The sequence below is a fragment of the Salvelinus alpinus genome, chromosome 10 (assembly GCF_045679555.1).
Source record: "Salvelinus alpinus chromosome 10, SLU_Salpinus.1, whole genome shotgun sequence".
Classification (NCBI taxonomy): Eukaryota; Metazoa; Chordata; class Actinopteri; order Salmoniformes; family Salmonidae; genus Salvelinus; species Salvelinus alpinus.
Window position 1 is genome coordinate 81844801 of NC_092095.1, and position 19508 is coordinate 81864308.

At 45.4% G+C, this 19508-nt stretch overlaps 1 protein-coding gene across 1 annotated transcript in view; it reads left to right on the plus strand.

The window, feature by feature from the left end:
- Nucleotides 1–19508, plus strand: part of pros1 (protein S) — a 48484-nt gene that overhangs the window by 8779 nt on the left and 20197 nt on the right. Inside the window, exon 6 of the mRNA XM_071331002.1 lies at nucleotides 5802–5933. Coding sequence (XP_071187103.1) covers nucleotides 5802–5933 — 132 coding nt within the window. The remainder of the gene's footprint in view (nucleotides 1–5801; nucleotides 5934–19508) is intronic.

The window sequence follows — 19508 nt, forward strand, 5'->3', positions numbered from 1 at the left end:
GACAACAACGCCGGATTCCTGCCGTAATCCCTGAGCCACTACTTCTGATCCTCACAGCTAGCTTGCAGCTAGCGCAGCTAGCGCCACTGCCACGAAGCTAGCACCAGTTAGCAAACACAATTCTACAATTCACAACCTCTCTTTCGCCATCGCCATCCGGCTTGGATTCCCTGTCGACACGACCACGTCTGGTCTGCAGACTAATACCCCACCCGCTGTGCCCTCAACCGGCCTCCGTCTGAGCAGACCCCCTCCGTCTGAGCAGACCACCCCCCGGGCTACTAACTTTAAACGCCGCGTGCTAGCTTAGTGGAGGCCTCCCTGCTCCATCTACGGCTGCCCCCTGGACACTATGATCACTTGGCTACATAGCTGATGCCTGCTTGACTGTCCATTAATTCACGGTACTCCATTCTGTTTATTTGTGTTTTATCTGTCGGCTCTGTGCTTTAACTCAGGATCTGTGTGTAGTTAATCCGACCCTCTCTGCCTAGTCGTCGCCATTTTTACCTGTTGTTGCTGTGTTAGACTAGCACCCTGTTATTGCTGCTGTTATCTTACCTGTTGTTTTAGCTAGCTCTCCCAATCAAGACCTGCAATCACTTTATGCCTTATTGTATGTCTCTCTCAAATATCAATATGCCTTGCATACTGTTGTTCAGGCTAGTTATCATTATCATTGTTTTGGTTTGCAATGGACCCCGTAGTTCCACTCTCCGTACCTCTGATACCTCCTTTGTCCCACCCCCCACACATGCGGTGACCTCACCCATTGAGACCAGCATGTCCAGAGATACAACCTCTCTTATCATCACCCAGTGCCTGGGCTTGCCTCCGCTGTACCCGTGCCCCACCATACCCCTGTCTGCACATTATGCCCAGAATCTATTCTACCACGCCCATAAATCTGCTCCTTTTATTCTTTGTCCCCAACGCTCTAGGCGACCAGTTTTGATAGCCTTTAGCCGCACCCTCATCCTACTACTCCTCTGTTCCTCGGGTGATGTGGAGGTAAACCCAGGCCCTGCATGTCCCCAGTCACCCTCATTTGTTGACTTCTGTGATCGAAAAAGCCTTGGCCTCATGCATGTCAACATCAGAAGCCTCCTCCCTAAGTTTGCCTTACTCACCGCTTTAGCACACTCTGCCAACCCTGATGTCCTTGCCGTGTCCGAATCCTGGATTAGGAAGGCCACCAAAAATTCTGGGATTTCCATACCCAACTATAACACTTTCCGTCAAGATAGAACTGCCAAAGGGGGAGGAGTTGCAATCTACTGCAGAGATAGCCTGCAAAGTTCTGTCATACTTTCCAGGTCTATGCCCAAACAGTTCGAACTTCTAATTTTAAAAATTAATCTCTCCAGAAATAAGTCTCTCACTGTTGCCGCCTGCTACCGACCCCCCTCAGCTCCCAGCTGTGCCCTGGACACCATCTGTGAATTGATCGCTCCCCATCTAGCTTCAGAGTTTGTTCTGTTAGGTGACCTAAACTGGGATATGCTTAACACCCCGGCAGTCCTACAATCCAAGCTTGATGCCCTCAATCTCACACAAATCATCAAGGAACCCACCAGGTACAACCCTAAATCCGTAAACATGGGCACCCTAATAGACATTATCCTGACCAACCTGCCCTCCAAATACACCTCTGCTGTCTTCAATCAAGATCTCAGCGATCACTGCCTCATTGCCTGTATCCGCCACGGGTCCGCGGTCAAACGACCACCCCTCATCACTGTCAAACGCTCCCTAAAACACTTCTGCGAGCAGGCCTTTCTAATCGACCTGGCCCGGGTACCCTGGAAGGATATTGACCTCATCCCGTCAGTTGAGGATGCCTGGTCATTCTTTAAAAGTTACTTCCTCACCATATTAGACAAGCATGCTCCGTTCAAAAAATGCAGAACCAAGAACAGATATAGCCCTTGGTTCACTCCAGACCTGACTGCCCTCGACCAGCACAAAAACATCCTGTGGCGAACTGCAATAGCATCGAAGAGCCCCCGCGATATGCAACTGTTCAGGGAAGTCAGGAACCAATACACGCAGTCAGTCAGGAAAGCAAAGGCCAGCTTTTTCAAGCAGAAATTTGCATCCTGTAGCTCTAACTCCAAAAAGTTCTGGGATACTGTAAAGTCCATGGAAAACAAGAGCACCTCCTCCCAGCTGCCCACTGCACCGAGGCTAGGTAACACGGTCACCACTGATAAGTCCGTGATAATCGAAAACTTCAACAAACATTTCTCAATGGCTGGCCATGCCTTCCTCCTGGCGACTCCAACCTTGGCCAACAGCCCCGCCCCCCCCGCTGCTACTCGCCCAAGCCTCCCCAGCTTCTCCTTTACCCATATCCAGATAGCAGATGTTCTGAAAGAGCTGGAAACCTGGACCCATACAAATCAGCTGGGCTTGACAATCTGGACCCCCTATTTCTGAAACTGTCCGCCGCCATTGTCGCACCCCCTATTACCAGCCTGTTCAACCTCTCCTTCGTATCATCTGAGATCCCCAAGGATTGGAAAGCTGCCGCGGTCATCCCCCTCTTCAAAGGGGGAGACACCCTGGACCCAAACTGTTACAGACCTATATCCATCCTGCCCTGCCTATCTAAGGTCTTCGAAAGCCAAGTCAACAAACAGATCACTGACCATCTCGAATCCCACCGTACCTTCTCCGCTGTGCAATCCGGTTTCCGAGCCGGTCACGGGTGCACCTCAGCCACGCTCAAGGTACTAAACGATATCATAACCGCCATCGATAAAAGACATTACTGTGCAGCCGTCTTCATCGACCTGGCCAAGGCTTTCGACTCTGTCAATCACCATATTCTTATCGGCAGACTCAGTAGCCTCGGTTTTTCTAATGACTGCCTTGCCTGGTTCACCAACTACTTTGCAGACAGAGTTCAGTGTGTCAAATCGGAGGGCATGTTGTCCGGTCCTCTGGCAGTCTCTATGGGGGTACCACAGGGTTCAATTCTCAGGCCGACTCTTTTCTCTGTATACATCAATGATGTTGCTCTTGCTGCGGGCGATTCCCTGATCCACCTCTACGCAGACGACACCATTCTATATACTTCCGGCCCTTCCTTGGACACTGTGCTATCTAACCTCCAAACGAGCTTCAATGCCATACAACACTCCTTCCGTGGCCTCCAACTGCTCTTAAACGCTAGTAAAACCAAATGCATGCTTTTCAACCGTTCGCTGCCTGCACCCGCACGCCCGACTAGCATCACCACCCTGGACGGTTCCGACCTAGAATATGTGGACATCTATAAGTACCTAGGTGTCTGGCTAGACTGCAAACTCTCCTTCCAGACTCATATCAAACATCTCCAATCCAAAATCAAATCAAGAATCGGCTTTCTATTCCGCAACAAAGCCTCCTTCACTCACGCCGCCAAACTTACCCTAGTAAAACTGACTATCCTACCGATCCTCGACTTCGGCGATGTCATCTACAAAATAGCTTCCAATACTCTACTCAGCAAACTGGATGCAGTTTATCACAGTGCCATTCGTTTTGTTACTAAAGCACCTTATACGACCCACCACTGCGACCTGTATGCCCTAGTCGGCTGGCCCTCGCTACATGTTCGTCGTCAGACCCACTGGCTCCAGGTCATCTACAAGGCTATGCTAGGTAAAGTGCCGCCTTATCTCAGTTCACTGGTCACGATGGCTACACCCACCCGCAGCACGCGCTCCAGCAGGTGTATCTCACTGATCATCCCTAAAGCCAAAACCTCATTTGGACGCCTTTCCTTCCAGTTCTCTGCTGCCTGCGACTGGAACGAATTGCAAAAATCTCTGAAGTTGGAGACTTTTATCTCCCTCAACAACTTTAAAAATCTGCTATCCGAGCAGCTAACCGATCGCTGCAGCTGTACATAGTCCATCTGTAAACTACCCACCCAATTTACCTACCTCACCCCCCATACTGCTTTTATTTATTTACTTTTCTGCTCTTTTGCACACCAGTATCTCTTCTTGCACATGATCATCTGATGATTTATCACTCCAGTGTTAATCTGCTAAATTGTAATTATTCGATCTATTGCCTACCTCATGCCTTTTGCACACATTGTATATAGATTCTCTTTTTTTTCTACCATGTTATTGACTTGTTTATTGTTTACTCCATGTGTAACTCTGTGTTGTCTGTTCACACTGCTATGCTTTATCTTGGCCAGGTCGCAGTTGCAAATGAGAACTTGTTCTCAACTAGCCTACCTGGTTAAATAAAGGTGAAAAAAAAATTAAAAAAAAAAAAAAAATACTGGGTCCTACTTAATACTGGGTCCTGGCTTAATACTGGGTCCAGGCTTAATACTGGGTCCTGGCTTAATACTGGGTCCTACTTAATACTGGGTCCTACTTAATACTGGGTCCTGGCTTAATACTGGGTCCTACTTAATACTGGGTCCTGGCTTAATACTGGGTCCTACTTAATACGGGGTCCTGGCTTAATACTGGGTCCTACTTAATACTGGGTCCTGGCTTAATACTGGGTCCTGGCTTAATACTGGGTCCTGGCTTAATACTGGGTCCTGGCTAAATACTGGGTCCTGCTTAATACTGGGTCCTGCTTAATACTGGGTCCTGGCTTAATACTGGGTCCTACTTAATACTGGGTCCTGGCTTAATACTGGTTCCTGGTTTAATACTGGGTCCTGGCTTAATACTGGGTCCTACTTAATACTGGGTCCTACTTAATACTTGGTCCTGGCTTAATACTGGGTCCTACTTAATACTGGGTCCTACTTAATACTGGGTCCTGGCCTAATACTGGGTCCTGGCTTAATACTAGGTCCTGGCTTAATACTGGGTCCTTGCTTAATACTGGGTTCTGGCCTAATACTGGGTCCTACTTAATACTGGGTCCTGGCTTAATACTGGGTCCTACTTAATACGGGGTCCTGGCTTAATACTGGGTCCTGGCTTAATACTGGGTCCTGGCTTAATACTGGGTCCTGGCTAAATACTGGGTCCTGCTTAATACTGGGTCCTGCTTAATACTGGGTCCTGGCTTAATACTGGGTCCTACTTAATACTGGGTCCTGGCTTAATACTGGTTCCTGGTTTAATACTGGGTCCTGGCTTAATACTGGGTCCTACTTAATACTGGGTCCTACTTAATACTTGGTCCTGGCTTAATACTGGGTCCTACTTAATACTGGGTCCTACTTAATACTGGGTCCTGGCCTAATACTGGGTCCTGGCTTAATACTAGGTCCTGGCTTAATACTGGGTCCTTGCTTAATACTGGGTTCTGGCCTAATACTGGGTCCTACTTAATACTGGGTCCTGGCTTAATTCTGGGTCCTGGCCTAATACTGGGTACTACTTAATACTGGGTCCTACTTAATACTGGGTCCTGGCTTAATACTGGGTCCTGGCCTAATACTGGGTCCTGGCTTAATCCTGGGTCCTGGCTTAATACTGGGTCCTGGCTTAATACTGGGTCCTGGCTTAATGCTGGGTCCTGGCTTAATGCTGGGTCCTGGCTTAATACTGGGTCCTGGCTTAATACTGGGCCCTGGCTTAATACTGGGCCCTGGCTTAATACTGGGTCCTGGCCTAATACTGGGCCCTGGCTTAATACTGGGTCCTGGCTTAATACTGGGTTGCTGGTTTGAATCCGTCTCGAAAAGTTTGGCCAGAAACGTTGGTGTTGCTGACTTACTAGGTCACAGTTCCTCCCAGGAACAGGAACAGGAACTGGAGTTTATAGTCAATAAATCCATGTTTTTGTTATTATTGAATAATGATGTCATTGATTGTTTTATTGATCAGACATCGACGAGTGTTCGGACCCGGATCACCAAGCCGGCTGCAACCAGAAGTGCTACAACTCCCCCGGAAGCTTCCGCTGTATGTGTGATGACGGGTACAGGTTCAGAACCAACGACAAGGTCCACTGTACCGGTAAGACTTACTGTTATATAGATCCACTGTACCGGTAACAATTACTGTTATATAGATCCACTGTACAGGTAACAATTACTGTTATATAGATCCACTGTACAGGTAACAATTACTGTTGTATAGATCCACTGTACAGGTAAGACTTACTGTTATATAGATCCACTGTACAGGTAACAATTACTGTTATATAGATCCACTGTACAGGTGAGACTTACTGTTATATAGATCCACTGTACCGGTAACAATTACTGTTATATAGATCCACTGTACAGGTGAGACTTACTGTTATATAGATCCACTGTACAGGTGAGACTTACTGTTATATAGATCCACTGTACAGGTGAGACTTACTGTTATATAGATCCACTGTACAGGTGAGACTTACTGTTATATAGATCCACTGTACAGGTGAGACTTACTGTTATATAGATCCACTGTACAGGTGAGACTTACTGTTATATAGATCCACTGTACAGGTGAGACTTACTGTTATATAGATCCACTGTACAGGTGAGACTTACTGTTATAGAGATCCACTGTACAGGTGAGACTTACTGTTATATAGATCCACTGTACAGGTGAGACTTACTGTTATATAGATCCACTGTACAGGTGAGACTTACTGTTATATAGATCCACTGTACCGGTAACAATTACTGTTATATAGATCCACTGTACAGGTGAGACTTACTGTTATATAGATCCACTGTACAGGTAACAATTACTGTTATATAGATCCACTGTACAGGTGAGACTTACTGTTATATAGATCCACTGTACCGGTAACAATTACTGTTATATAGATCCACTGTACAGGTGAGACTTACTGTTATATAGATCCACTGTACAGGTGAGACTTACTGTTATATAGATCCACTGTACAGGTGAGACTTAGTGTTATATAGATCCACTGTACAGGTGAGACTTACTGTTATATAGATCCACTGTACAGGTGAGACTTACTGTTATATAGATCCACTGTACAGGTGAGACTTACTGTTATATAGATCCACTGTACAGGTGAGACTTACTGTTATATAGATCCACTGTACAGGTGAGACTTACTGTTATAGAGATCCACTGTACAGGTGAGACTTACTGTTATATAGATCCACTGTACAGGTGAGACTTACTGTTATATAGATCCACTGTACAGGTAACAATTACTGTTATATAGATCCACTGTACAGGTGAGACTTACTGTTATATAGATCCACTGTACAGGTGAGACTTACTGTTATATAGATCCACTGTACAGGTAACAATTACTGTTATATAGATCCACTGTACAGGTGAGACTTACTGTTATATAGATCCACTGTACAGGTGAGACTTACTGTTATATAGATCCACTGTACAGGTGAGACTTACTGTTATATAGATCCACTGTACAGGTAACAATTACTGTTATATAGATCCACTGTACAGGTGAGACTTACTGTTATATAGATCCACTGTTCAGGTAACAATTACTGTTATATAGATCCACTGTACAGGTGAGACTTACTGTTATAGAGATCCACTGTACAGGTGAGACTTACTGTTATATAGATCCACTGTACAGGTGAGACTTACTGTTATATAGATCCACTGTACCGGTAAGACTTACTGTTATATAGATCCACTGTACAGGTGAGACTTACTGTTATATAGATCCACTGTACCGGTAAGACTTACTGTTATATAGATCCACTGTACAGGTGAGACTTACTGTTATATAGATCCACTGTACAGGTGAGACTTACTGTTATATAGATCCACTGTACAGGTAACAATTACTGTTATATAGATCTACTGTACAGGTAACACTTACTGTTATATAGATCCACTATTCAGGTAACAATTACTGTTATATAGATCCACTGTACAGGTAACAATTACTGTTATATAGATCCACTGTACCGGTAAGACTTACTGTTATATAGATCCACTGTACAGGTAACAATTACTGTTATATAGATCCACTGTACCGGTAACAATGACTGTTATATAGATCCACTGTACAGGTAAGACTTACTGTTATATAGATCCACTGTACAGGTAACAATGACTGTTATATAGATTCACTGTACAGGTAAGACTTACTGTTATATAGATCCACTGTACAGGTAACACTTACTGTTATATAGATCTACTGTACAGGTAACACTTACTGTTATATAGATCCACTATTCAGGTAACAATTACTGTTATATAGGTCCACTCTACAGGTAACAATTACTGTTATATAGATCTACTGTACAGGTAAGACTTACTGTTATATAGATCCACTGTTCAGGTAACAATTACTGTTATATAGATCCACTGTACAGTTAACAATGACTGTTATATAGATCCACTGTACAGGTAACACTTACTGTTGTATAGATCCACTGTTCAGGTAACAATTACTGTTATATAGATCTACTGTACAGGTAAGACTTACTGTTATATAGATCCACTGTACAGGTAACACTTACTGTTATATAGATCTACTGTACAGGTAACAATTACTGTTATATAGATCCACTGTACAGGTAACAATTACTGTTATATAGATCCACTGTACCGGTAACAATTACTGTTATATAGATCCACTGTACCGGTAACAATTACTGTTATATAGATCCACTGTACCGGTAACAATTACTGTTATATAGATCCACTGTTCAGGTAACAATTACTGTTATATAGATCCACTGTACCGGTAACAATTACTGTTATATAGATCCACTGTTCAGGTAACAATTACTGTTATATAGATCCACTGTTCAGGTAACAATTACTGTTATATAGATCCACTGTACAGGTAACAATTACTGTTATATAGATCCACTGTACCGGTAAGACTTACTGTTATATAGATCCACTGTACAGGTAACAATTACTGTTATATAGATCCACTGTACCGGTAACAATGACTGTTATATAGATCCACTGTACAGGTAAGACTTACTGTTATATAGATCCACTGTACAGGTAACAATGACTGTTATATAGATTCACTGTACAGGTAAGACTTACTGTTATATAGATCCACTGTACAGGTAACACTTACTGTTATATAGATCTACTGTACAGGTAACACTTACTGTTATATAGATCCACTATTCAGGTAACAATTACTGTTATATAGGTCCACTCTACAGGTAACAATTACTGTTATATAGATCTACTGTACAGGTAAGACTTACTGTTATATAGATCCACTGTTCAGGTAACAATTACTGTTATATAGATCCACTGTACAGTTAACAATGACTGTTATATAGATCCACTGTACAGGTAACACTTACTGTTGTATAGATCCACTGTTCAGGTAACAATTACTGTTATATAGATCCACTGTACAGGTAACGATTACTGTTATATAGATCCACTGTACAGGTAAACTGTACTCCAGTTTAGACTCTAGTTTAGACACTAGATTTGCAGGCCCAAACTCTAGTTCAGACTATAGACTCGAGTTGCAGGCCCAGACTCTAGTTTAGACTCTAGACTCTAGAGTTGCAGGCCCAGACTCTAGTTTAGACTCTAGACTCTAGAGTTGCAGGCCCAGACTCTAGTTTAGACTCTAGATTAGACTCTAGATTTGTAGGCCCAGACCCTAGTTTAGACTACACTCTAGAGTTGCAGGCCCAGACTCTAGTTTAGACTCTAGATTAGACTCTAGATTTGTAGGCCCAGACCCTAGTTTAGACTACACTCTAGAGTTGCAGGCCCAGACCCTAGTTTAGACTCTAGAGTTGCAGGCCCAGACTCTAGTTTAGACTCTAGATTTGTAGGCCCAGACCCTAGTTTAGACTCTAGACTCTAGAGTTGCAGGCCCAGACTCTAGTTTAGACTCTAGATTAGACTCTAGATTTGTAGGCCCAGACCATAGTTTAGACTACACTATAGAGTTGCAGGCCAAGACTCTAGTTTAGACTCTAGATTAGACTCTAGATTTGTAGGCCCAGACCCTAGTTTAGACTACACTCTAGAGTTGCAGGCCCAGAGTCTAGTTTAGACTCTAGTTTAGACTCTAGAGTTGCAGGCCCAGACCCTAGTTTAGACTCTAGAGTTGCAGGCCCAGACTCTAGTTTAGACTCTAGATTTGCAGGCCCAGACTCTAGTTTAGACTCTAGTTTAGACTCTAGAGTTGCAGGCCAAGACTCTAGTTTAGACTCTAGTTTAGACTCTAGATTTGTAGGCCCAGACCCTAGTTTAGACTCTAGATTTGCAGGCCCAGACCCTAGTTTAGACTCTAGATTTGCAGGCCCAGACCCTAGTTTAGACTCTAGAGTTGCAGGCCCAGACCCTAGTTTAGACTCTAGACTCTAGATTTGTAGGCCCAGACCATAGTTTAGACTACACTCTAGAGTTGCAGGCCAAGACTCTAGTTTAGACTCTAGATTAGACTCTAGATTTGTAGGCCCAGACCCTAGTTTAGACTACACTCTAGAGTTGCAGGCCCAGACTCTAGTTTAGACTCTAGAGTTGCAGGCCCAGACCCTAGTTTAGACTCTAGACTCTAGAGTTGCAGGCCCAGACTCTAGTTTAGACTCTAGATTTGTAGGCCCAGACCCTAGTTTAGACTCTAGACTCTAGAGTTGCAGGCCCAGACCATAGTTTAGACTCTAGACTCTAGAGTTGCAGGCCCAGACTCTAGTTTAGACTCTAGATTAGACTCTAGATTTGTAGGCCCAGACCATAGTTTAGACCAGACATGGGCAAACTACGGCCCGCGGGCCACATACGGCCCGTTAGGCTTTTTAATCCGGCCCGCCGAACTTGTCCAAATTATAGTAAAAACCTCCTTTTTTTCCCCTTTCCCTGCAATGCCCACGTTTCCCCAATAGATGGCGCACTCAAAACACATTGACCGTTGTTGGAGTGGCGCGTATTTCTCTTTATTTCACTTTAATTTTCACTTCGTTTCACGTCACCATTAAGCCCTTCTGTGAAAATGAGCGGACCAAAGAGAAGGAAAGTGGACAGCGAATGCCGAGTGTTTAATAAGGAGTGGACAACAAAATACTTCTTCACTGAAGTCCGATCAACGGCTGTATGTCTGATATGCCAAGAAGCTGTTGCGGTTTTCAAAGAGTACAATATCAGCCGTCACTTTGCCACGAAGCATGCAAACTATGCTAGCAAGCAGTCAACACAAGAACGGGCGGCTACTGCTCAGAGGTTGGCAGCTAATTTACAGAGTCAACAGAACTTTTTTCACCGACAAACTGCAATTCAAGAGTCAAGTACCAAGGCAAGTTATTTGCTGGCATTCAAATTAGCAAAGGCTAGCAAGCCTTTCTCCGAAGGCGAGTTTTTGAAAGAGTGCATGGTAGAGACAGCAGGTCTCTTGTGTCCGGAGAGCAAAGCCAAGTTTGAAAAAATCAGTTTAGCACGCAGGACAGTGACTCGCCGCGTGGAACTGATTGACGAAGATATAGTCAGCGAGTTAAACAAAAAGGCGGAGTCCTTTAAGTTATATTCACTAGCACTGGATGAAAGTAACGACATAAAAGACACTGCTCAGCTCCTAATTTTTATCCGAGGGATTAACGACAGTTTTGAGATAACGGAGGAGCTTTTGAGCATGGAATCACTGAAAGGGAAAACGCGAGGAGAGGACTTATATGAACAGGTGTCTGCTGTCATCGAGAGAATGAAGCTACCTTGGAGTAAACTTGCCAATGTCACCACGGATGGATCGCCAAATTTAACTGGAAAAAACATCGGGCTGCTGAAAAGAATCCAGGATAAAGTGAAAGAAGAAAACCCTGACCAGGATGTTATTTTACTTCACTGCATCATTCATCAGGAGTCTCTGTGTAAGTCTGTATTGCAGCTTAATCACGTCGTGGATCCAGTTGTAAAACTTGTTAACTTCATACGAGCAAGGGGACTTAATCATCGTCAGTTCATTACGTTCCTGGAAGAAACTAATGCGGATCACCAGGACCTACTTTACCACTCTCGCGTCCGCTGGTTAAGTTTGGGGAAAGTGTTTCAACGAGTCTGGGAGCTCAAAGACGAGATTCGCTCATTTTTTTATTTAATGGGGAAATCCGAAGAATTCCCCGAGCTGAGCGACACAAACTGGCTTTGTGACTTTGCGTTTGCTGTGGACATATTTTCACACATGAATGAGCTGAACGTGAAGCTACAGGGGAAAGATCAGTTTGCGCACGACATGTACACAAATGTGAGAGCCTTCAAATCCAAGCTGGTTTTATTCTCCAGGCAAATGTCAAACAAATCTTTCGCACATTTCCCCACACTAGCCGTGCAGAAAGAGGCCGCCCGAAATGCGAAGAAATACTGCAAATCACTGGACGATCTGCACAGAGAATTTTGCCGTCGGTTCTGTGATTTTGAAAAAATTGACAAGTCACTTCAACTGGTGTCCTGTCCCCTGTCACAAGACCCCGAATCAGCACCGCAGGAGCTGCAATTGGAACTGATCGATCTTCAGTCTGACTCCGTCTCAAAGGAGAAGTTCAAGTCTCTTAAACTGAATGACTTTTACGCTTCACTTAACGAGACCGCGTTTCCAAACCTCAGGAGGACGGCGCAGAAGATGCTGGTGTTGTTTGGCTCGACCTACGTGTGTGAGCAGACGTTTAGCGTCATGAAAATCAACAAAGCCCATCACAGATCCAAGTTAACTGACCAACACCTCAGATCTGTCCTGAGAATTGCCACAACAAAACTAACTCCAGACTTTGATGCACTGGCAAAAAAGGGAGACCAACAACACTGTTCCCACTGAAATGGTGAGTTTTTCTGCTGTGTTATGAAAAAATGCATATGGAAAGTTTGGAAGTGCGTCTTTTAATTAAGAGCAATGCGCATTTACGCACAGCAGCGGTACAGTAGCTTTATTAACACGCCGCACATCGCTCTTAATTTAAATTTAAATTTTCAGCTGCAGGTAGGATATTTAATACAGCCTATGTCTGTGTGCTTGGCAACGATACACGTGTACTGTTTGCGCGTGAAGGCGAGGGCGTCCGTGGCGAGTTTGTAGAGCGCGCGGTCAGGACAATCCATCCATGATTTTGCGGAGTTTAACACAAGTAGATATTATTGAGCTTGAGTATTTCGTTGTGTAATAATATGTTTTGAATGTTGAAAGTGATTCCATTTTTCAATAAATGTTGATTTCTTTAACTTTGCACCTTCGATTGAAACTTATTAAAAACAGACGCAATCTTGATAAATCACAGTGCGTATGTTATTTTAATCTATTTACATTTCCTCATCCCGGTATCTGCGAAATAGTATGTAAATGCCATATCTTGCATATTCCTTGAGACAAATTTATTAACTGATAAGGGCTATTTTTCACATTTGAAAGACAGTTAATAAATTGGGTTGTAGTGTTCTTACTGTGCTATGAGGTTTGCACACACTACATTTAATGCTTTAGTATATCCGGCCCAAACACTCCCTCCAAATGCTCCTGGCCCGGCCCCTCTGTCAAATTTTAGAACCCATTGTGGCCCGCGAGTCAAAAAGTTTGCCCACCCCTGGTTTAGACTCTAGACTCTAGAGTTGCAGGCCCAGACTCTAGTTTAGACTCTAGTTTAGACTCTAGATTTGTAAGCCCAGACCCTAGTTTAGACTCTAGTTTAGACTCTAGATTTGTAAGCCCAGACCCTAGTTTAGACTCTAGACTCTAGAGTTGCAGGCCCAGACTCTAGTTTAGACTCTAGTTTAGACTCTAGATTTGTAAGCCCAGACTCTAGTTTAGACTCTAGACTCTAGAGTTGCAGGCCCAGACTCTAGTTTAGACTCTAGACTCTAGAGTTGCAGGCCCAGACCCTAGTTTAGACTCTAGACTCTAGAGTTGCAGGCCCAGACTCTAGTTTAGACTCTAGATTTGCAGGCCCAGACTCTAGTTTAGACTCTAGACTCTAGAGTTGCAGGCCCAGACCCTAGTTTAGACTCTAGACTCTAGAGTTGCAGGCCCAGACTCTAGTTTAGACTCTAGATTTGCAGGCCCAGACTCTAGTTTAGACTCTAGACTCTAGAGTTGCAGGCCCAGACCCTAGTTTAGACTCTAGACTCTAGATTTGCAGGCCCAGACTCTAGTTTAGACTCTAGAGTTGCAGGCCCAGACTCTAGTTTAGACTCTAGAGTTGCAGGCCCAGACTCTAGTTTAGACTCTAGATTTGCAGGCCCAGACACTAGATTGTACTCTAGCTTTACAGACCCAGACCGTAATTTAGACTAACAGAGGGAGATGGCTGCCCAGTGCGGTGTTACAGAAGACTGTTTAAACCTCAGGGTCAGCAGTGCAGTGTTACATAAGACTGTTTAAACCTCAGGGCCACCAGTGCAGTGTTACATCAGACTGTTTAAACCTCAGGGCCACCAGTGCAGTGTTACATAAGACTGTTTAAACCTCAGGGTCACCAGTGCAGTGTTACATAAGACTGTTTAAACCTCAGGGTCACCAGTGTTACATAAGACTGTTTAAACCTCAGGGCCACCAGTGCAGTGTTACATAAGACTGTTTAAACCTCAGGGTCACCAGTGCAGTGTTACATAAGACTGTTTAAACCTCAGGGCCACCAGTGCAGTGTTACATAAGACTGTTTAAACCTCAGGGTCACCAGTGCAGTGTTACATAAGACTGTTTAAACCTCAGGGCCACCAGTGCAGTGTTACATAAGACTGTTTAAACCTCAGGGCCATTGACCATGGCTGTTACCAGAAACAGGCTTCAGTCTCAATGACTGTTTCTGCTTGTGTTAATGTTTGTGTTGATTGTCTCATGACTAAACCAAACCTCCATATTTAAAAACTCACACTGAAGATGGCAATATGTCTGTGTCTCCTCCTGTATCCCAGATAGTGTCTGCTGTACCCCAGTATCTGTGAGGAACCAGCTATATGTGTCCCCTCCTGTATCCCAGATAGTGTCTGCTGTACCCCAGTATCTGTGAGGAACCAGCTATATGTGTCCCCTCCTGTATCCCAGATAGTGTCTGCTGTACCCCAGTATCTGTGAGGAACCAGCTATATGTGTCTCCTCCTGTATCCCAGATAGTGTCTGCTGTACCCCAGTATCTGTGAGGAACCAGCTATATGTGTCTCCTCCTGTATCCCAGATAGTGTCTGCTGTACCCCAGTATCTGTGAGGAACCAGCTATATGTGTCTCCTCCTGTATCCCAGATAGTGTCTGCTGTACCCCAGTATCTGTGAGGAACCAGCTATATGTGTCCCCTCCTGTATCCCAGATAGTGTCTGCTGTACCCCAGTATCTGTGAGGAACCAGCTATATGTGTCCCCTCCTGTATCCCAGATAGTGTCTGCTGTACCCCAGTATCTGTGAGGAACCAGCTATATGTGTCTCCTCCTGTATCCCAGATAGTGTCTGCTGTACCCCAGTATCTCTGAGGAACCAGCTATATGTGTCTCCTCCTGTATCCCAGATAGTGTCTGCTGTACCCCAGTATCTCTGAGGAACCAGCTATATGTGTCTCCTCCTGTATCCCAGATAGTGTCTGCTATACCCCAGTATCTCTGAGGAACCAGCTACATGTGTCTCCTCCCCAGATAGTGTCTGCTGTACCCCAGTATCTGTGAGGAACCAGCTATATGTGTCCCCTCCTGTATCCCAGATAGTGTCTGCTGTACCCCAGTATCTGTGAGGAACCAGCTATATGTGTCTCCTCCTGTATCCCAGATAGTGTCTGCTATACCCCAGTATCTCTGAGGAACCAGCTACATGTGTCTCCTCCCCAGATAGTGTCTGCTGTACCCCAGTATCTGTGAGGAACCAGCTATATGTGTCCCCTCCTGTATCCCAGATAGTGTCTGCTGTACCCCAGTATCTGTGAGGAACCAGCTATATGTGTCTCCTCCTGTATCCCAGATAGTGTCTGCTGTACCCCAGTATCTGTGAGGAACCAGCTATATGTGTCTCCTCCTGTATCCCAGATAGTGTCTGCTGTACCCCAGTATCTGTGAGGAACCAGCTATATGTGTCTCCTCCTGTATCCCAGATAGTGTCTGCTGTACCCCAGTATCTGTGAGGAACCAGCTATATGTGTCTCCTCCTGTATCCCAGATAGTGTCTGCTGTACCCCAGTATCTCTGAGGAACCCGCTATATGTGTCTCCTCCTGTATCCCAGATAGTGTCTGCTGTACCCCAGTATCTGTGAGGAACCAGCTATATGTGTCTCCTCCTGTATCCCAGATAGTGTCTGCTGTACCCCAGTATCTGTGAGGAACCAGCTATATGTGTCTCCTCCTGTATCCCAGATAGTGTCTGCTGTACCCCAGTATCTGTGAGGAACCAGCTAAATGTGTCTCCTCCTGTATCCCAGATAGTGTCTGCTGTACCCCAGTATCTCTGAGGAACCCGCTATATGTGTCTCCTCCTGTATCCCAGATAGTGTCTGCTGTACCCCAGTATCTGTGAGGAACCAGCTAAATGTGTCTCCTCCTGTATCCCAGATAGTGTCTGCTGTACCCCAGTATCTGTGAGGAACCAGCTATATGTGTCTCCTCCTGTATCCCAGATAGTGTCTGCTGTACCCCAGTATCTGTGAGGAACCAGCAATATGTGTCTCCTCCTGTATCCCAGATAGTGTCTGCTGTACCCCAGTATCTGTGAGGAACCAGCTATATGTGTCCCCTCCTGTATCCCAGATAGTGTCTGCTGTACCCCAGTATCTGTGAGGAACCAGCTATATGTGTCTCCTCCTGTATCCCAGATAGTGTCTGCTGTACCCCAGTATCTGTGAGGAACCAGCTATATGTGTCTCCTCCTGTATCCCAGATAGTGTCTGCTGTACCCCAGTATCTGTGAGGAACCAGCTATATGTGTCTCCTCCTGTATCCCAGATAGTGTCTGCTGTACCCCAGTATCTGTGAGGAACCAGCTATATGTGTCTCCTCCTGTATCCCAGATAGTGTCTGCTGTACCCCAGTATCTGTGAGGAACCAGCTAAATGTGTCTCCTCCTGTATCCCAGATAGTGTCTGCTGTACCCCAGTATCTCTGAGGAACCCGCTATATGTGTCTCCTCCTGTATCCCAGATAGTGTCTGCTGTACCCCAGTATCTGTGAGGAACCAGCTAAATGTGTCTCCTCCTGTATCCCAGATAGTGTCTGCTGTACCCCAGTATCTGTGAGGAACCAGCTATATGTGTCTCCTCCTGTATCCCAGATAGTGTCTGCTGTACCCCAGTATCTGTGAGGAACCAGCAATATGTGTCTCCTCCTGTATCCCAGATAGTGTCTGCTGTACCCCAGTATCTGTGAGGAACCAGCTATATGTGTCTCCTCCTGTATCCCAGATAGTGTCTGCTGTACCCCAGTATCTGTGAGGAACCAGCTATATGTGTCCCCTCCTGTATCCCAGATAGTGTCTGCTGTACCCCAGTATCTGTGAGGAACCAGCTATATGTGTCTCCTCCTGTATCCCAGATAGTGTCTGCTGTACCCCAGTATCTCTGAGGAACCAGCTATATGTGTCTCCTCCTGTATCCCAGATAGTGTCTGCTATACCCCAGTATCTCTGAGGAACCAGCTACATGTGTCTCCTCCCCAGATAGTGTCTGCTGTACCCCAGTATCTGTGAGGAACCAGCTATATGTGTCCCCTCCTGTATCCCAGATAGTGTCTGCTGTACCCCAGTATCTGTGAGGAACCAGCTATATGTGTCTCCTCCTGTATCCCAGATAGTGTCTGCTATACCCCAGTATCTCTGAGGAACCAGCTACATGTGTCTCCTCCCCAGATAGTGTCTGCTGTACCCCAGTATCTGTGAGGAACCAGCTATATGTGTCCCCTCCTGTATCCCAGATAGTGTCTGCTGTACCCCAGTATCTGTGAGGAACCAGCTATATGTGTCCCCTCCTGTATCCCAGATAGTGTCTGCTGTACCCCAGTATCTGTGAGGAACCAGCTATATGTGTCTCCTCCTGTATCCCAGATAGTGTCTGCTGTACCCCAGTATCTGTGAGGAACCAGCTATATGTGTCCCCTCCTGTATCCCAGATAGTGTCTGCTGTACCCCAGTATCTGTGAGGAACCAGCTATATGTGTCCCCTCCTGTATCCCAGATAGTGTCTGCTGTACCCCAGTATCTGTGAGGAACCAGCTATATGTGTCTCCTCCTGTATCCCAGATAGTGTCTGCTGTACCCCAGTATCTCTGAGGAACCAGCTATATGTGTCTCCTCCTGTATCCCAGATAGTGTCTGCTGTACCCCAGTATCTCTGAGGAACCAGCTATATGTGTCTCCTCCTGTATCCCAGATAGTGTCTGCTATACCCCAGTATCTCTGAGGAACCAGCTACATGTGTCTCCTCCCCAGATAGTGTCTGCTGTACCCCAGTATCTGTGAGGAACCAGCTATATGTGTCCCCTCCTGTATCCCAGATAGTGTCTGCTGTACCCCAGTATCTGTGAGGAACCAGCTATATGTGTCTCCTCCTGTATCCCAGATAGTGTCTGCTATACCCCAGTATCTCTGAGGAACCAGCTACATGTGTCTCCTCCCCAGATAGTGTCTGCTGTACCCCAGTATCTGTGAGGAACCAGCTATATGTGTCCCCTCCTGTATCCCAGATAGTGTCTGCTGTACCCCAGTATCTGTGAGGAACCAGCTATATGTGTCTCCTCCTGTATCCCAGATAGTGTCTGCTGTACCCCAGTATCTGTGAGGAACCAGCTATATGTGTCTCCTCCTGTATCCCAGATAGTGTCTGCTGTACCCCAGTATCTGTGAGGAACCAGCTATATGTGTCTCCTCCTGTATCCCAGATAGTGTCTGCTGTACCCCAGTATCTGTGAGGAACCAGCTATATGTGTCTCCTCCTGTATCCCAGATAGTGTCTGCTGTACCCCAGTATCTGTGAGGAACCAGCTATATGTGTCTCCTCCTGTATCCCAGATAGTGTCTGCTGTACCCCAGTATCTGTGAGGAACCAGCTATATGTGTCTCCTCCTGTATCCCAGATAGTGTCTGCTGTACCCCAGTATCTGTGAGGAACCAGCTATATGTGTCTCCTCCTGTATCCCAGATAGTGTCTGCTGTACCCCAGTATCTCTGAGGAACCAGCTATATGTGTCCCCTCCTGTATCCCAGATAGTGTCTGCTGTACCCCAGTATCTGTGAGGAACCAGCTATATGTGTCTCCTCCTGTATCCCAGATAGTGTCTGCTGTACCCCAGTATCTGTGAGGAACCAGCTATATGTGTCTCCTCCTGTATCCCAGATAGTGTCTGCTGTACCCCAGTATCTGTGAGGAACCAGCTATATGTGTCCCCTCCTGTATCCCAGATAGTGTCTGCTGTACCCCAGTATCTGTGAGGAACCAGCTATATGTGTCTCCTCCTGTATCCCAGATAGTGTCTGCTGTACCCCAGTATCTGTGAGGAACCAGCTATATGTGTCTCCTCCTGTATCCCAGATAGTGTCTGCTGTACCCCAGTATCTCTGAGGAACCAGCTATATGTGTCTCCTCCTGTATCCCAGATAGTGTCTGCTGTACCCCAGTATCTCTGAGGAACCAGCTATATGTGTCTCCTCCTGTATCCCAGATAGTGTCTGCTGTACCCCAGTATCTGTGAGGAACCAGCTATA